A 17,965-nucleotide genomic window follows, 5' to 3' on the forward strand; every position below is an offset into this window, starting at 1 on the left:
GTAGAAGGAAGTATTTCAAAATAAGGTCCATAACTATGAGTAATATAAGCTATAAGTTGAATCTAGATTCTAGGGGTGAAAAGGAGCCCGAGGAGCTACTAGAGTGAAAAGCTCCTAAGAAATCGATGTGAGTGGCTAAAATTTTTTCGAACTAAAATTTTTTTAAGCTGTTTTGGATTAGAAAATTTATAGAAAGTATATTTGCGAAAATAATTCTCATGCCTACTAGTTTTACAAAGTGGTTTCCAAGAAAGTTTGAATTATGGTTTGAACGCATGCATATTGTTGAAATATTATTTACATATGTAAATGTATTGATTTGATCCAGCATGCGTTACCCTCTTTAAAGTCACATTGTATATGTGTTATACTGTATATGATTTAAAGAGAAAAGTTGTTTATAAAATAGTTTTGGTAAAATGCCGAAGTACAAGGAGAAGGCATCCACCCAACTAGATACTAAAGTACAAGGAGAAGGTATCTATTGGTACTAAAGTACGTTGGAGAAGGTACCAAGCCAATGGGATACTGAAGTACGTTGGAGAAGGTATCCTAGTAGCTCGATACTGAAGTACAAGGAGAAGGTATTTAAGCAGTAGTACCTAATGTGGCCACAGGTGAATAAAGTAAGAGATTGAATAAAGGGTTCTCTCTGGACTAGTAGTTGGTGTTGGGATTATGTTACCCGTTATAAAGTACTTGATTTGAGAAATTCTTTTACTATTTTATGTTTAAAATAGCTTTATATAATTTACGCTTGGAAAATATTTATGCTGCAAAAGTTTATATTTCAGATAAAATTATTTTCTGAAATTATGCATGAGAATTTACTATGTTTTCTCGGTCACTCACTAGGCGTAAGCTTACCCCGTTTTCAAATATTTTGTCCCCCCCACAGGTAGTGATCAAATCCTCTAAAGATTGCTCTGCCACTAAAGGACTAAAAGACTTGTAACTGTGTGCTAGGTGGTTACAGTTAATATTGTATACATGTTACTATTGTTCATATAGGGACTAGGGTTTGTGGGTTTTGGGACTTGTAAATCTAATGTTGTAAATGACTCTAAACATATTATGTTTCTAAGTTAATAAATTGTGGGCCTAAAGACGTCCCGTTGCATATGAATTATAATTGGTATCAGAGTTATTCTGCAAGAGTTATTAGGCAGTAAGTGTCAGCCCAAGGGTTGGTAACTGCTGCAGTCACACCTTTCTCTAGGCTAAGAAGGTGGTCTAGGGTGGGGTGTGATAGTTCATCTCATGAAATATATAAACCATAGCTCTTTTTCTATTTTATGGTACTTAATGTACATCACATTTACATTAATCCTCCACTTGATGTATCTCATACATCATACCGATCATATCATATATAATTGAATTTCCTCTTGTCAATTTGAACATTTCAAATAAATACTAAGAACTGATTCTCAACTTGAATCCATTGAGCTACCAAGGGGACCTTATGGACCTGTAGCTTGAAGCTCCAACCTATAACTGACTAAACTCTTTAGTCACGAGATCCACCATTCGTTAACTACCAGACACTTCACTAAAGATCGATAGCTACACTCTTCTTACTACAGATATATTTTGTGTTCATATCAACCAATCAACAGTGCGATAACCCTTCAAAGATCGCTCGTAAATACGTTGGGCCAATTTACCATTATTCCCCTGTAATTACATCTAACTCCTTAAGTACCACTAATCTCTTTAATGAACATAAGTCATAGTTCTACTATGATTGAGTCCTCTCTTCCAAAGAGAAGTTGTGGCCACTATGTTCAAGACCTGGAATCAGCCCTTAAGGGATTAATCTATCTACTTACCCCTACTTCGAGGAAGGAGTGAATTTCATCTTGTGTAACTGAGTTCCCATATCCTAAATCAGACAAATCCCCAAAAAAGTAGGCATGTTGAGTTGGCAATCTGGCCACTCTTACCCATACTAATCAAAGGACCTCCCTCAAAGGCAGGAGTTCCCTAAACACTTAGATTGAGGTCATGTCACCTATGGTCGTTTAGGTGAGATGTAAGTCTCAAGTATAACGGCGTTATATAAAGAGATTAGTCATCTCATGATCCGGTCTTATACAAACTCTTTGTATAGGATACCCCGCTTGCATGTTTCGACATGAATGGTCAGGGTCTACCATTTGTAGTAGTTCACAACACTTACAAACCTCTACAAAGCGGGCCGTATCCGTAGTGTCACCAAGATCAGGTATCCCTTTTTAATCTTTATACTACAGACCTTTTTAGGTTATCACTTAAGGCATGATCTACTTGTATATCTCATATACATGCTTAAGTTTACATACAATAACCATGGAGCATTGTTTATTAGATATGAGTAAATGCCAAATAAATAACTCTTATTTTATTCATAACAATGTGTACAGTTTACAAACTACGAGACTCCAGAAGAATTAAGACACCAATCCCAACAACAATGAAATGAAGAGTCAGTCATTAACTACATCAACCGATGGAAAGGTGTAAGTTTGGATTGTAAAGATAGACTCACTGAATTATCTGTAGTGGAGATGTGCACCCAAGGCATGCATTAGGAGCTTCTCTACATCCTACAAGGAATTAAACCTCGTACATTTGAAGAGTTAGCGACACACGCTCATGACATGGAGCTGAGCATCGCCAATAGGGGAACTAAAGATTTCTTAGTCCCTGAATGGAGAAAAGACAAGAATGAAACCAAGGGCACTAAAAAGATTGTGGATAGTGCCACCAAAGAATCTATGGTCATTCATGCAACCCCGTTGAAATTTTCCTCTAAAGAAAAAGAAACAAGATTTGAAAAGAAAACACAATAAGAACAAGAAGCGTCGCCCAACTCTTAAAGAAAGACAGGAGAAGGTTTATCCATTACCTGACTTTGATGTTGTTGACATGTTGGAGCAACTATTAGAGAAACAACTCATTCAACTGCCGGAATGCATGCGACCGGAGTAGTTAGGAAGAATAGATGATCCTGATTACTACAAATATCATCGGGTCATTAGCCACCCAGTTGAGAAATGTTTTGTGCTAAATGAGCCAATTCTAAAGTTGGCTTGTGAAAAAAAGATTGAGCTAGATATTGATGAAGTAGCTCAAACAAATCATAGTGCAACAGAGCTTGATGAAGTAACTCAAACAAATCACACTGCAATAGCAACAACTTCAAGTGTTCCAACGCCGTCTTTATCTTACGATTAAAGAAAAAGCCTGATCCAATTTGGAACCTTCGAGCCTATAGTTATTTGATTTCAACAAGAGACTCAAACGACAAACTCCCAAAAGAAAGATGATCCTATTGAAGATAATGACAAAGGGTGGATCCTCATGACTTATCGAAAGAGATGAAAGTCGAATTCCACACAAAAGAAGTTGCGCTTCCATTAAAATTACAAAAGAGGAAGTAAGGCCAAGAGACAAAAAAGAAAAAAGAGGACATGGAAGCCTAAGCCTACTAAGGAAGAAAACGAGGACTTCCCTCAACGTCGAAGACCGATGACTTTGGCAAAATTCTTCCCAAGAAACTTCATCATTAATGATCCAGAAGAAGTATTAGAAGTTATTGCATGTCATGCTGTCAGCACAGCGGAAGTCGACAATAATCATGTAACTGTTGAAGAAGTCGGTGATTCAAAAGAAATTGAGCAAAGAGCTTTTATCTTTAATGGTATCAAGCCTTCAACTATTCGATCTTTAGTCTTCCAAAGATTGAGTATAGCCACAATGGAAGAAGAAAACCAATGCTCGGTGTCTGCTTTCACTCGAACTTCGGCCTTCGAAAGGCTAAGTATCTCCATGCCAAAGAAAGATCGACCTTTAGCATCTACTTTTGATCGTCTTAAGATGATCAACATCAAGAAAAATGAAAATCTTGAAGCAAAACCATTTCATTGATTCACAAAGCATGAAGAGGAAGTTTTTTGTTGATATAAGTACAGAAGGTTCCTTGATAGTGAAGCCAAAGCTCATTATACTGACGAATCCTATAAATGAAGTGCATGATCAAAGCCATGATGAAAGTAAAAGCTTTTGAAAACCAAATGTAATAGCTCTTCATCGTAAGAGCCTAAACTGTATGTTGATCTTGACCCGCATGAACTTAAAAGGTGAACAACCAAAAAAAACTCTCTTTTGAACTACGTTATGAATTGATCCCTATTTAACATAAAGGGTACATAAGCAACTTGAAGGAAACTTTAAGTTCAGTCCAAAAAAAGAAAAAAAAATCTCTTTTGAACTGCATTATAACTTGATCCCTAGTTATCATAAAGGGTACATAGGCAGCTTGAAGGAAACTTTAAGTTTAGTCAAAAAAAAAAAAAAAAAAAATCACTCTGCGAACTACATTATAACTTGATCCCTATTTATCATGAAGAGTATGTAGGCAGCTTAAAGGAAACTTTAAGTTCAGTCCAAACAAAAAAAAAAAAATCTCTCAGCGAACTACGTCATGACTTGATCCTTTTATTCAAGGTTACGTAAGCAACTTAAAGAAATTTAAGTTCAATCCATCAAAAAAGATACCATAATCACTCTACTTATGGCACTACACAACAAATTAAAGATGTTCATCTCTACTGGGCAACACAACAAATTGAAGATGTTCATCTCTATTAGAGGCAATGCAACAAATTGAAGATGCATGTCGTCTGCACAATACTACACAGGTTGGATGTGCAATAAGATTCTCACTAGAAAATTCAATCGTCTTATCGTTCACTTAAATAAAGAAGAAGTGTTGGGTGTTGCTTTCTTCAACTTCGAAGCATCACTCATCTATAGTTTGACTTTTCATCTTCAGCTATAGATGTTCTTCAAGATCAAGTTTAGAAGTTTTTCCGATGCTTCTTTAAATTCAGGTTTGATGATTTCGCTAATGCTTCTTTAAATTCAAGTTTGACGAATTTTTCAATGCTTCATCAAATTTAAGCTCAAAGGCTTGTTGCTTCTTCATCTTCAAGTTTAAGGCATCCTTTATCTTCAACACTGGGTCTTCGCTCATCTAAAGTGGCAATACATCTTCAAAGTTCGATATAGCTTACTTCATTTCACTTGCTCAAGATCGGAGGTTTCAATGACGGATATTCAAAATCAAGCCTAAAAAATTTGTCGATGCTTCTTCACATTCAAGTTCGAATAGTTTGTCGATGCTTCATAAAATTCAAGTTCAGAGGCTTCATCAATGCTCCTTCATCTTCAAGTTCAAAGGCTTCGTTGATACTTCTCCATCTTCCAGTTTAGAGGTTTTGTCTATGCTCTTCCATCTTCAAGTTCAAAGACTTCGTCGATGCTTCTCCATCGTCAAGTTTAGAGGCTTCGTCGACGCTTCTCCATTTTCAAGCTCAAAGGCTTCGTCGACGTTTCTCCATGCCCCTCCATCTTCAAGTTCAGAGGCTCCGTCGATGCTCCTCCATCTTCAAGTTCAAAGGATTCGTCGATGCCCCTCCATCTTCAAGTTCAGAGGCTTCATCGATACTTCTCCATCTTCAAGTTTAGGGTTTTCATCGATGCTCCATCTTCATGCTCAAGTTTGGAGACTTTGCAATGCCATCTTCATGCTTAAGTAGCGAAGTCAAGCTTAATTGGAGGATAGTTTGGCCCCACCTTATATGCGAGATCAAGTTCGGTTTTCCTAGCTCCACCTCATATGCAAGATAAAGTTCGGTCATCACCAACAAAAGCATAAAAGAAACTTGAGGAAAAATAGGGTTGAAAGCCTACTAAAGAAAGGAAAAGAAGGAAGAAGAATGACAGAAAAAGGAAAAAAATTCCTCATACGAAAAAAAAAAAGGAAGTGAAAGCGGCACTTGACGAAAAAGAATCTCGAAGATGAAGAAGACAGTACTTGCAGAAGTTGAATCTGAAAACAAAATTGATGCTGCAATTACCGTATGGAGGTAATAAGAAGAAAAAAATCTGAAAAAGAAAGAAAAAAAAAGGACAGTTGCTACTAAAGATAAAAGAAGAGGGGAAAAAAAAAAGAATAGTGAAGAAGAAGAAAGTGTGGCAAAGTTCCCTTTTCTCCTCAAGGGTACCATCAAAACACAGTCCATATTGTTTCAGAAGCAAATCCAACTTACCTTCCTCCAGTTTTTTATAATCCCCCTTCGTGTACCTACGATAATAGAGTGGCATTTGAAGCCCATTTTCGCAATTCAAACTTCCGTAGGAACATCTTTCGCCTCCATCACTTGCTCCACGTTCTCGATTCCTTCTTCTGCCTCCTGATTGTATTGTTGCTTCTCTGTGAGAAGAACTTGAGTAAAGGCTGAATTCAGAATCCACTTCAACCCCATTTACAAGAAAAAAGGGAAAAAGTTAGAATTCAAGAAGAGGACGAACAGAGAGGTCTATATGGTGTTTTTCTCTGACTTGAAGTTGGCAAAGTTCTACGTGGTTGTTAAAAAAAAAAAAGTATTTGTATTAGCCAAATTTATAGATTAATTTGGATTCAAAATTGGAAAAGATATTCTGATTTCATTTGGATTTAAATTTGATTAAAGATTTCTTTGGTTTAAATTCAAATCAAATCTGTTTGTTGATCCCAAATGTGGCTTCAGTTTTACCAAAATGACAAACCTGGATAAAAGCAAGACTCTTCGATCTTTCATATTCTGTCTCAAATCCTAATTCATTTTGGATTTAAATCTTATATCAAGTTGGAGATCTTTAACTGCGGGGTTTCAAATTAAAATGGGGTATATTCCAAATTTTATCTCAAATTTAAATTTCTAAACTTAGGTTTTTATCCCTCTAATCAAATTGAATGGTGGGTTAAACCTCATATCTATCTTAAATTAAAATTTGAACATATTTCAAATTATTTAAATTTGGACCACTTCCAAATTGTATATCAAATTCATCCAAATTTAAGTTATTATCCCTATTTTCAAAATAAATTGTGGGAAAGATCTAAAATTCATCCGAAATTAAAATATGGTCATATTTCAAATTTTATTCTAAATTCAAATTATCCCACTGAGTTTTTATCATCAATCAAAATAAATTGTGGATTACAAAAATATCATTTAATCTCTTATTAAAATTTGGGTATATTTCAAATTTTATGTCAAATTCAAATTAAGTTTAACATTTATCCTCAATCCAAATCAAATTTGGGGTAAAATCTCAAATTAAAATTTAGTCATATTCCAAATTTTATCCCAAATTCGAGTTAAACTTATATACCAAATCCATAATTTGACGGATATATTAATTAAGGTCAAATTCAAGAACAAATATATTTGAATTTCGATTACAACTTCATATTTTTTGAGATTCATCTACCATATAAGTGCATAAATCTTAAAAGGACATTTGATTTTTCAAATACATTCGTTGAATGAGAAATTTTGGACCAACCATAAAATTATTTTTCAAATTAATGACGAAATTACAAATTATCAAATATGGGACCAATTAGATGTTGACATGTGTCCCAAATTGAGGTTAAAGACATAAATTGGTGAGTTTCAATGAGCCACGTATTTTCTTCATGATGGTTGAATAAAATGAATGGTCCAATTTGATATTTTCATTTGGGTCAAAGTCCAATTGGGCCCAAAAATAGGCCTTAATTTGAGCAAGTACCAAATTAGGCCTACAAATTAATTGGGTCAAAGGGCTAGGTCCATGGACCAACTATGCCCAAGTCCACTTGAAAATTCTATAAATAGAGAAGTTCTTTATTTGTGTGGGTTAGCTAATTCTACATTCGAGAGAGTCTAAGAGAATTCTCTCTACAATTAAAAGACTCTTAGACTCTTGAAACTACACACTCTTCGCTCTCTTCGCTCTCTTTTTCAAGTCAAACGTACACATTCAACTGAGACAAGTTTCTCCGGAAACGTCGTGTTAACAACATCAATATTTATTTATTCTTAATGTAACATTTAAAAAACAAAAAAAAAAAAAAAAGAAGAAGAAGAAAGATCTTTCAATAGGAAAATAAAGAAAACACGTGAATAAAAAACAAAGAGTGTAACTAACAAAATAATTTGTAGGTTAAATTATATGTTTAGTCTTGAACTCTCAATTTTCTATCAAATATATTCCGATACTTTCAATCTTTTGTTTAATAAATCTCTAATAAATTCAAAAATCTTAGAAATTATCTATTCATCATCTAGATTGGAGATATTGTTTTGTGGGTAAGATATTGTTTATTGGGTCATCCATAGGATTATCCCAAGAGGAAATGATATGGGAGAAGAGCGAGATTTTTTTTTTAATTATATTTGAATTTCAATTATTATTATTATTTATTTATTAAATATTTTTTATTGTAGAAATTCTAAAGTTAAAGACACTATTAATAGAGGGACCAAAATGTTAATGAAACATCATGGACTAAAAATGTTCAACTTTGAGATTTAGGAACTAATTTGAAACAAACTTCAATATTAGGGACCAAAGTATAATTTTTCAATAAAAGTATTACAATTCTCTCTCTCTCTCTTTTTTTTTAAGTTTCAACTATAAATTTGCTACCTATTTGTCTTCCTTTTTTTATTTTTTCTTCGGGTTTTTATCAATGACATTAAGGGTCTATTTAACGTTCTTGTTTCCTGTTTTATGTCCTTTTCTTGTTTCTTGTTTCTTCTTTTTTAAGAACAAGAAATAGGAATATGTTTGATAAATATTCATGTTTCCTGATTCTCGAAAACAAGAAACAAGAAAAAAAAAACTTGTTTGATAACTATTCTTGTTTCTCGTTTATTGTATTTTTTTCCTTTACATTTTCTCGTTTATTGTATTTTTTAAATCCTTTACATTTTTTCTCATATATTATAGTTTAAATATAATCTAATAGAAAAAATAATTATCAAATACACATAGGTCCCGATGTAAAATTAATAACAATAATACTATTGCTTCTATCATTCATATGTTGCTAAAATTTGATTTACAATATTATTTCTCACTCAAGTTATATGTTTTAAATTTTAAATGATGTAAACTAAAATCTAACTCAATAAAATATTATGAAATATCATTATTGTAAAAGTACTAAAATGAACCTAAATGATTATCTTGGTAAACAAAATTTGTATATTGTAAAATTATAAATGGTTTCATATATAGAAAAAAATAAATTAAGAAAAAAAAATAAATTAACAAATATAATTAAAAATTCATATTGCAAAATTCAAAATTCAAAATTAAAAAAATATTTATATATACATATTGGGAAATTATTTTAAACGACAAACTGCTGAAAGTAATATAAATAATAGCAAAATATGCGATAGACTATGTCTGTCATGACATACCTAGATAGACACAAATACTAGTTTATCACGATCTATCGCAAATAGACAATGAAATTTTGTTACATTTATAAATAATTTAGTTCACTTTCTTATATTTGAAAACAATCATATTGAAATTTTGCAATTTGAAAATCAAAATAATATATAAATCTAAATATTTGAAATTTTAAAATTAAATTTTCTATATTTGTAAATATTTTAGTTCATTTTCCTATATTTAAAAACAATTCTATCGAAAATTTGAAATTTGAAAATCAAAATAATATATAAATCTAAATATATGAAAATTCAAAATTCAAAATTAAATTAACATATAGATATAAAAAATAATAAAGAAAATAAATATAAATAAAAGAAAAATAATTATAAGAGAAACACAAAAAATGTATAGAGAGAGAAAAATGAAATAAAAGAAAGAAAGAAAAATAAGATAAAATAAATCTCACTTAAGATTTGATCCAAGACCATGAAGTAAAAGAGTTATTTGGGCAAATATCCACACTAACTAACCAAATCCACACTCTAATTCATTTATTAAACAACTTTAAATAAAATAGAAACAAAACAGAGAAACTATTTTTTTTTTTTTTAAGTTTCTGACCCATTTTAGAAACGTCTTCAAATTTTAAAAATAATAAACAAAAATTGTTATCAAACAACAACTCCATATTTTTCCCTTAAATTGAAATGGATGATTTATCTATTTGTGCTGGAGGTAAAATAAACAAATAAGATAGTAATTCTTTTTCAATAGAACAAAATGTGATAACATAATAAACACATGAATTGTAATATATATTTGATTTGAAGTCATCAAATATCTAACTTTATTTTTAACTTTTTCTCTCTATATTAAATTATAAATTTGTTTCCTATAAAATAGAATTTAGTTCCTATAACTTTAAAAGTTAGAATTTAGTCTTTATTGTTTAATAAAATCACATAAATAGTATATATTATAAGGATTGTTTATGAAGCTAGATACTAAATTCTAATTATAAATTATAAAAATTAAATTTTAACTTTCTCAAAATCATAAAAATTAAATTTACAATCTATCTTAGAATAATATATACATACTAAACACATCAAATCCGTTTTTTTTTTTTTCACTCGCATGCATATTTTATTTCCTCTATCTCCAACCTAAAATATCTCATGCAAAGTTCATTTACCCCCTACAATGATACCTATGTTTTAAAAGTTCAAACCCATTTGAAAATCCAAGCACAAATCCCATGGTCTAGGAGTAATTTTTAGAAGCTCAAAGAACCATTAGATAATTCAAATCTAAAGTCAATGAATTTAATTTAGGACTATTTTTAAATATAAAAAAATCAAAATATTTATAAATATAATAAAATTTTGTTGTCTATCTGCAATAGACTGCAATAGATACAAATGTCTATCACGGTCTATTGTGAAATTTTGTTAATAATTTTTCTTTTAAATTTATAATTTAAAATAATTTTTATTAAGAAAACAATTTATTGGGAAAAAAGAAAGAAAAAAGAAAATGGTAGGCAATGATATGGATCACTGACCAAGTGAGCCTTGAACACGAGCAAATTCACTACAAACCGACCTATTCTGTTTTTATTTATTTAATTAATTAGAAAATGAATTCCATGCCTTTTAACCACTATACACATTAAATTTCTAAATATTTTCATCAACATTTTTATATGAATAGATACTTATATAATACTGTGAAAAAAAAAACTTTGAAATATAAAGAGAAAGAAACAAAAATCACAAATGTAATTATGATCATATAAACAATAGTCATTTTAATCCGTTAATATAAATATTTATTTATTATTTTATATAGTTTTCAAAAATATCTATCAATATCCACATTTTCATCCTACACTTCCACAAAAATAAGACCAATTTTTTCAAAAATAAATAAATAATATATAGACCAAGTTGGTTTGAAATTTAACATCTAATTTGGGGATTTTTCATTAATCTCAATTAATAATGCTTTTTAACATTCCCACCAAAGAAAGAAGGAAACCGCAAGAAAATGCAATACATTCATTCATTCCCATGCCATGCATTCAGTCCCCATTATGCATTTTGCGTTTCCTTTCCATTTCCCTTCTCTTTCTTCCCTTTTATTCCCCTTTTCACATTTCATATTCAACTTAACGCCGAAATCCCCACTCGCCTCCATTCCTCAGATTTCCCCTTCACAGATTTTCTTGAAAATCCGCCGCTAGCCCTTTTTGGGGTTTTCAATATCTTGTTTTGAGTATGGAAAACCAGTTTAGAAACCCATTTTTGGATCAAAGGTTTATGGTATTTCTTTTGATCTTCTTCTCTCTCACTTGCTCCTTCTCACCTTCCTGTAAGTATATATATTCCTCTCTCTAATTCTCTTTATCTCATATTTGTGTTCTGTTTTGTCTGAGGAAATTAAAGGGTTCTGATCTAGTGAGGGAATAGAAGAAATTTAATACAAAGCTTAGGTTGAAATGCAGATGGATATGACTCATTGGACCCTTATGCTAACATTACTATCACTTGGGATTTCTTGGTAGAGAATGGGGATACTTATGATGTAAGTATAACTGTTATGATTCTGATTTTACTGTTCAATTTTTAGTTTATCACTGTTATTACTTATCATCTTGAATTAACTTAACACTATTTCTAAAAGATTCTTGTGTTGGAATACTTTATCTTAATTGGAATACTTTATCTTAATATTTAAGTGTGAATCACATATTATTAAAATCATATTATTGGTTTGTTTCATTTTAAAATGATCATGGCCATCTACCTAAGATTTAATATCCTACAAATTTTTTTGACACCCAAAGGTTTATAGGGTCAGACGGTTATCTCGTGAGATTAATCGAGGTGCATGTAAGTTAGTCCGGATTTTCATGGATATATAAAAAAATGATCTATGATTGAGTCGACCTATGGAGTTTTATTTAATATAGGCAACACGTTGAACTCTTAACTGATATTGATGTTAATGGAGTTCGAACAATAGTCTTTCCTGAAAACAATATCGTTGTTGTTTTCGCTATAAGATGATGTCGTTCTAAATTAGATTTTTTCTTCACATTTTTTATTATAAAACTTTAATGTTCATAGTTTTGGGGTCAATCTGAGCATAGCTTAGTGATCAAGATATCTCTACCTGTCTTAGAAGAATTGAAGGCTTAAATCTCACCACGTATGTGAATGTACTTTTAAAAAAAAATATGAGTTTGAGATTGCAACTCTAGACTAAAATATATAGCTTTCATTCTCACTTTCCGAAGAGCTAAAGTTTCTCATTTTTGGCATTTTCTAACATCGTCTACTTTTCAAAGAAACGAATATCCTAATAAGTGAAAGTGTTTGGCCATTTTGACTTGGAAGAATTTTTTTTTTTCATGGAATCTTGCAACTCTTTTTGTCCTCATTTCTCCATGTCTTTGTCCCATCTACAAAATGCAGCAGCTTGTTTCAGTGGTTTCTCTTGTGAGTTTTGCGATATTGTAGCGTTGTGTCATAAACAATTCAATTGTATCACAGCAACAAACTCATCAAACTATCAAATCTTCTGGGAGCTCATCTAACTATATACACATGAAGACGAAAGCAATTACAACTTACCACCTTTTTTTGTTCTAAATCTATTGATTATTATGTCAAACTTTACAGGTGAGGGTTTCATTGTACAATTTCCAACTGTTTCGCCATGTGGAGCTGCCTGGTTGGAAACTTGGCTGGTCATGGAAAGGTGAGGAGGTTATATGGGGTATGTGGGGAGCAGAAGCTACTCAGCAAGGAAATTGCTCCAAATACATAGGCAGAGAGCTTCCTCACTGTTGTGAGAAGGAGCCTGTGATTGTTGATCTCATGCCTGGAGCTCCTTATAAGTTGCAGGTGGCCAATTGTTGCAAAGGAGGTGTGCTATCTTCCATGAGACAAGAGTCTGCCAACTATGGAGCTGCCTTCCAAATGAATGTTGGGAAGTCTTCTGGGAAGGATGTAGATAGCAAAATGCCTGCAAATTTCACACTGGGGCTTGCTGGATATACTTGTAGTGAACCATTCCAAGTCTCTCCAACCAAGTTCAGTAAGGATGGTGGTCGCCGGTGGACACAAGTTCTAGGTAATTACTTGAGATAGCTGATACAAAAATTTGTTCTTCTATGTCCTGTATGATAAAAGATTATAACTTCTTTAGTTAAATTAAACTGTTTGGGATTTTAACAATGGAAAACTTTATAAACAAAATGGATGTCGAACTGACCTTTTATCTTGTTAAGTTGAAGAAGTATCAACATAAAGGAAATATGAGAGTGGAGATTTTTTTTTTCCTTCAAGGTCACTTCTAATACCAAACTGTAGATTGAGTTATGTAAATATCTCTGGCTTCTACTGAAGTGAGCATTGCGCAGTCGTGATTGGCATGTACTTCTCTTCTATAAAAATTATGCTTGGAATTGGTATTTATGTGTTAGTTTTATGAGATGCCTTTTGACATTTAGAAAGCAGTTGCAGAATTGTAGGTTAACCGAACTCCCTCTCTGGGATCTGTACATTATTTCTGATTGTAGAAACATGGAATGTGACCTGTGTTTACTCCCAATTTCGATCATCACCAACACCGAGGTGCTGCGTTTCAGTGTCATCCTTCTACAACAGCACCATTGTCCCTTGCCCTCAGTGCAGCTGTGGTTGCCAAGGGCTGAAGGGAACAAAATGTGTCGAGTAATCTTCCGCATTTTGCCTCCCCTGCCATTTTTTAGGCTTAGTTATTTCTGTGTGTGACTAGTGAAATCTTCCACTGTCCAAAAATATTTTACAGGTCAGGTGAAACTCCTTCAGTGTTGCAACTTCCACACGAACATTACACTGCTGAAGTAGAACCACTGGTGAGGTGTTCACAGCACATGTGCCCAATAAGGGTACATTGGCATGTGAAACAGAGTTATACACGGTATTGGAGGGTAAAGATAACAATCACAAGTCTAAATTTTGCTAAGAATTACTCTGAATGGAACTTAGTAGTGATGCATCCCAATTTGCGGAATATTACTCAAGTTTTCAGCTTCAACTACAGCCCCCTCAATCAGTATGGTAACGTCAGTAAGTTTCGCCACTGTTCATTGGTTATTATAGTTTGTGGGTTTTAATAGTCTGTAGATTATAATAATCTATGTTTGAAGTAGAGACTATTTTAGTATGGGTTAGGATTATAATAATTCGTGTTTGGGGTGCATACTATTTTGGTCTAGGCAAGGAAATAGTAAACATTGTAATAGAGTGAGAGATGATGAGTAAGAGGGGTTTGAAATAATAATACTATAATTAATTGTAGGTTATAATATTTGGAAACACCAACTATTATATTATATTGGAGTTGAACCCACTCCCCACCCACTTGAAATTGGGGGCCCAAATAACCCTTAAAGGCATTCACTTATCGAAGATGTCTTAATAATGTCGGACATTTTTACCAAACTCCCTTTTATATATTTGAAAGATGCAACGAGAGTTTATCTCAAAAGTATTTTGAGATGCTTTTGAATCTATCAAAAGTATTTTTAACTAATTAAACTAGCATTTCTTGCCTAAATAATGATAAAAATTGTACTTTAAATGCTCTCTTAAACATGTCTTTAGGGCCTCATTATTTATAAGAGACTGATCCTTTTCTGGAAAAAAAAAATGCTAAGTATAAACTCTTGTTGTAGATGACACTGGGATGTTTTGGGGAATACACTTCTACAATGACTTGTTACTCACATCAGGAGAGAGAGGAAATGTCCAAACAGAAATTCTTCTCCAAAAAGATTCAGAAATTTTCACTTTTAGAGAAGGATGGGCATTCCCGAGAAGAATTTTGTTCAATGGAGATGAATGTGTAATGCCACCTCCAGACCAATATCCAAGGCTCCCAAATAAAGCTCACAAGGCCATGGCAGCCTCATTCATAGTTTTCTTCTTGTTTCTCTCTGTATCATTATAACAGAGGAAATTCAGGAGATGGCAATGCAGTACACAAGTTACAAGCAGTAAGTAGTATAGCACACTTTTGAGTTTTATTTACATATGGCTCTGATGATGAGAATATTAGTTGAGATGATGAGCCTTTTTCATACCCTTTTATTATCATTGTTTCTAGACTTGATTCTTCAAACTTTGAAAGCCAACCAAATGCTAAATGAAGAAATCCTTTTAAAAGTGACCTGTTCTTGTTGTGCTGAATTATTGTAGATTAATGGTAGCTATGTAGATGTGAGATTTTACAATTGCACAAAGACACTAAGGGTGTGTTGTGGATCCCCTGCAATATTGAGTAGTGGTGTCGATACGTGCAATTCCCTCAATATCAAAAAATATTTTCATTTAATGATAATGAAAAAAAATTGTACCAACCCATTTTCAAAATATCAAGTAGATGGATAAAAATCTCTCGAAAGACTTTCATTTGCTAACCAAATTTACCTGATGTAGAGACAATCAAGAAAGTCGCATAAGTAAGATAATATGGATTCCTATTTCTCAATGATATCCCATGATCAAGACAATTGGCTAGAAGCATACCAGTACTGTAATGTGCTCCTCCATGGAGCGGATCTCTACCAATTGAGTTATATCCCCTCGAGCCAAAATAAAAGGCTTGTTCGTGACCATCTAATTCTTCATAAAGGATATACATAAATTTGAAAATTTGAATATATAGTTATATTACTTACATTATAGAATATCAAATGAAAATAGTGATTAGTTCTATCGGATCGGTCGTTCAAAACCTTTGGTCTCTACCCTGACCCATACATTTTCAAGTAGTTAATTTAAAAATAGTCATTTTGGAGGAAATTAAAATTTTTGGCAATCACAAGAAATAACTTTTCATGTGTATTTTAATCCCTTTTTATAAAAAAATATTTAAATAAAAATAAATTTTTTAAAAAATAGTTTTTGCTCAAATCAATCCAAAGGTCCCTATCCAAGCCAATACAAATGGGTCAACTATTTTGTTGACATTTCAAGATGTTGATCAATAAGTGAAATTTTAAAATGTTGATTCTCATTGAAAAATGGGTTGAAATTTTATGATGTACTTTTTTTTTCTTTTCGTCATTTTGGGTGGCATTATTGTTGAATTGTAGGTTATATTTTTATTTATTTTATACCTTTTTTTAAAATACAAAAAATAAATTAAAAGAATAGTGAAAAAAAAAAAAAACAAACAAAAACAGAAATAGGGATGGAAGTGCATTGGTTTGAGAATAAAAGTTAAAAGGAAAAAGAAGATTTGCTTGTTAGAGATGAATAATTCATGTATTTATGTATTCAAAGAACAAACTAAATCTTTTTTTTCTTTTTTTTTTTGTTTCCTCTATTCAAATGGGGAAAAATGAAGAAATTGGTAAATAGGATAAAAATGACAAGAGTGAATTAAAAAAATTATAAAAAAAAGTTAAAAAGATATAAATAAATAAAAAAAAAAAGAATGTGAAGAGTTGAAAATTAACTAAAATAGAAAGAAAATGAAACAAATCAAAATCAGGTAATGCATATAAAAAAACAATATAGATTAAAGATGAGAGAAATTGTTCCATCGAAAAGAAAGGAAAACGTTGGCTTAAATCTATGTGGGACCATGTAAAAAATTATATAAATAAAAATGTAACAATAGTGCCACGTGTCAAATGATTAAAGGAAGGACTAGAAATTTTCCCATGCTCTTTAACCGGGTTAATTGAATAAATAAGGTACTTTTAAAAAAAATATTAGAAAAAAGGGGTTGTTTTGAACGAATTTGGAAAAAGGGGTTGAAATTTTGTCCTAAATTTATTCAAAACAACCCCTTTTTCTAATATTTTCCAAAAGTACCTTACTTATCCAATTAAACCACTAATAGATGAAGGTAAATTTAATATCATACCATCTTACATTTGTTGATATTAAAAAAAAAAAATTAACAAATATACTGATTTTTCTTCAAGACAACAAATATTCTCCTTGGACGACTTGGGCTTTCGAGGGAGTTTATCATCGATTCTAGAGCTACAACACCATGACGAAGATGAGTCGGTAGCATGGACATCAAGAAAGAAGGGGGAAGATTTTGAGGAACAGGAAGGCAAGATATATACGCATAGTGTATATGAGTATGTATTGAAGTATATACCATATATATATATATATTAATCGTTGTATGTTGTGAGAATTACAAATAACATAAGAAATTGTAAAAAAAGTATTGAAGAACAAACACTCGAACGATTAGGTTGAGGTATGAGTAGTGGTGGATTCAGAATTTCAAGTGGGGCACAAGTATATATTAGGTTAGATGTTTAGCCTATAAACCTCTAGTTTTGTGTTTATATATAGTTCTTAAACTTAAAAATTGTCTAATAGGTCTCTGAATTTTTTATCTTTGTGTTTATATTTGAAAATATTAACAATTAAATGTGATTTAGACATCAAATTTAATTTTGTGCTTAATATGTAAGAATTAAGATTAGCCATCTTTTTAAAATTAATGTATCAATTACCGGGATTTTAAAACTTAAGGTTTAGATAGTCACAAAATTGTCACTAGAGCGACTCCACACAATAGTTTTAACATAAGAAGACAGTTTGAGGGGGGCATGTAACGTGGGTTTCAAGTCATTTGTAGTGTGTTGTATTTCTTTTTTTCTTTTTTT

The 17,965-nt window shown here is 31.8% G+C and overlaps 1 protein-coding gene across 2 annotated transcripts; it reads left to right on the forward strand.

The window, feature by feature from the left end:
- Positions 1-12,674: 12,674 nt before the first annotated feature.
- On the forward strand, positions 12,675-15,488 carry COBL6 (COBRA-like protein 6 precursor). 2 transcript variants are annotated; one of them, XM_090311287.1, is made up of 4 exons: positions 12,675-13,410; positions 13,859-14,012; positions 14,110-14,381; positions 14,999-15,488. In XM_090311287.1, exons 1-4 carry the CDS (start codon positions 13,056-13,058, stop codon positions 15,271-15,273), a joined length of 1,056 nt encoding a protein of 351 aa, XP_090167413.1. In that variant the 5' UTR covers positions 12,675-13,055; the 3' UTR covers positions 15,274-15,488. The 2 variants fall into 2 exon arrangements, with proteins under 2 accessions (XP_090167413.1, XP_038904789.2); XM_039048861.2 differs by having other exon boundaries at positions 12,678-13,410; positions 14,110-14,390.
- Positions 15,489-17,965: the final 2,477 nt, after the last annotated feature.

This window comes from Benincasa hispida, chromosome 1 (genome assembly GCF_027475165.1).
Source record: "Benincasa hispida cultivar pf3 chromosome 1, pf3_genome.v1.1, whole genome shotgun sequence".
In the NCBI taxonomy this organism is placed as follows: domain Eukaryota; kingdom Viridiplantae; phylum Streptophyta; class Magnoliopsida; order Cucurbitales; family Cucurbitaceae; genus Benincasa; species Benincasa hispida.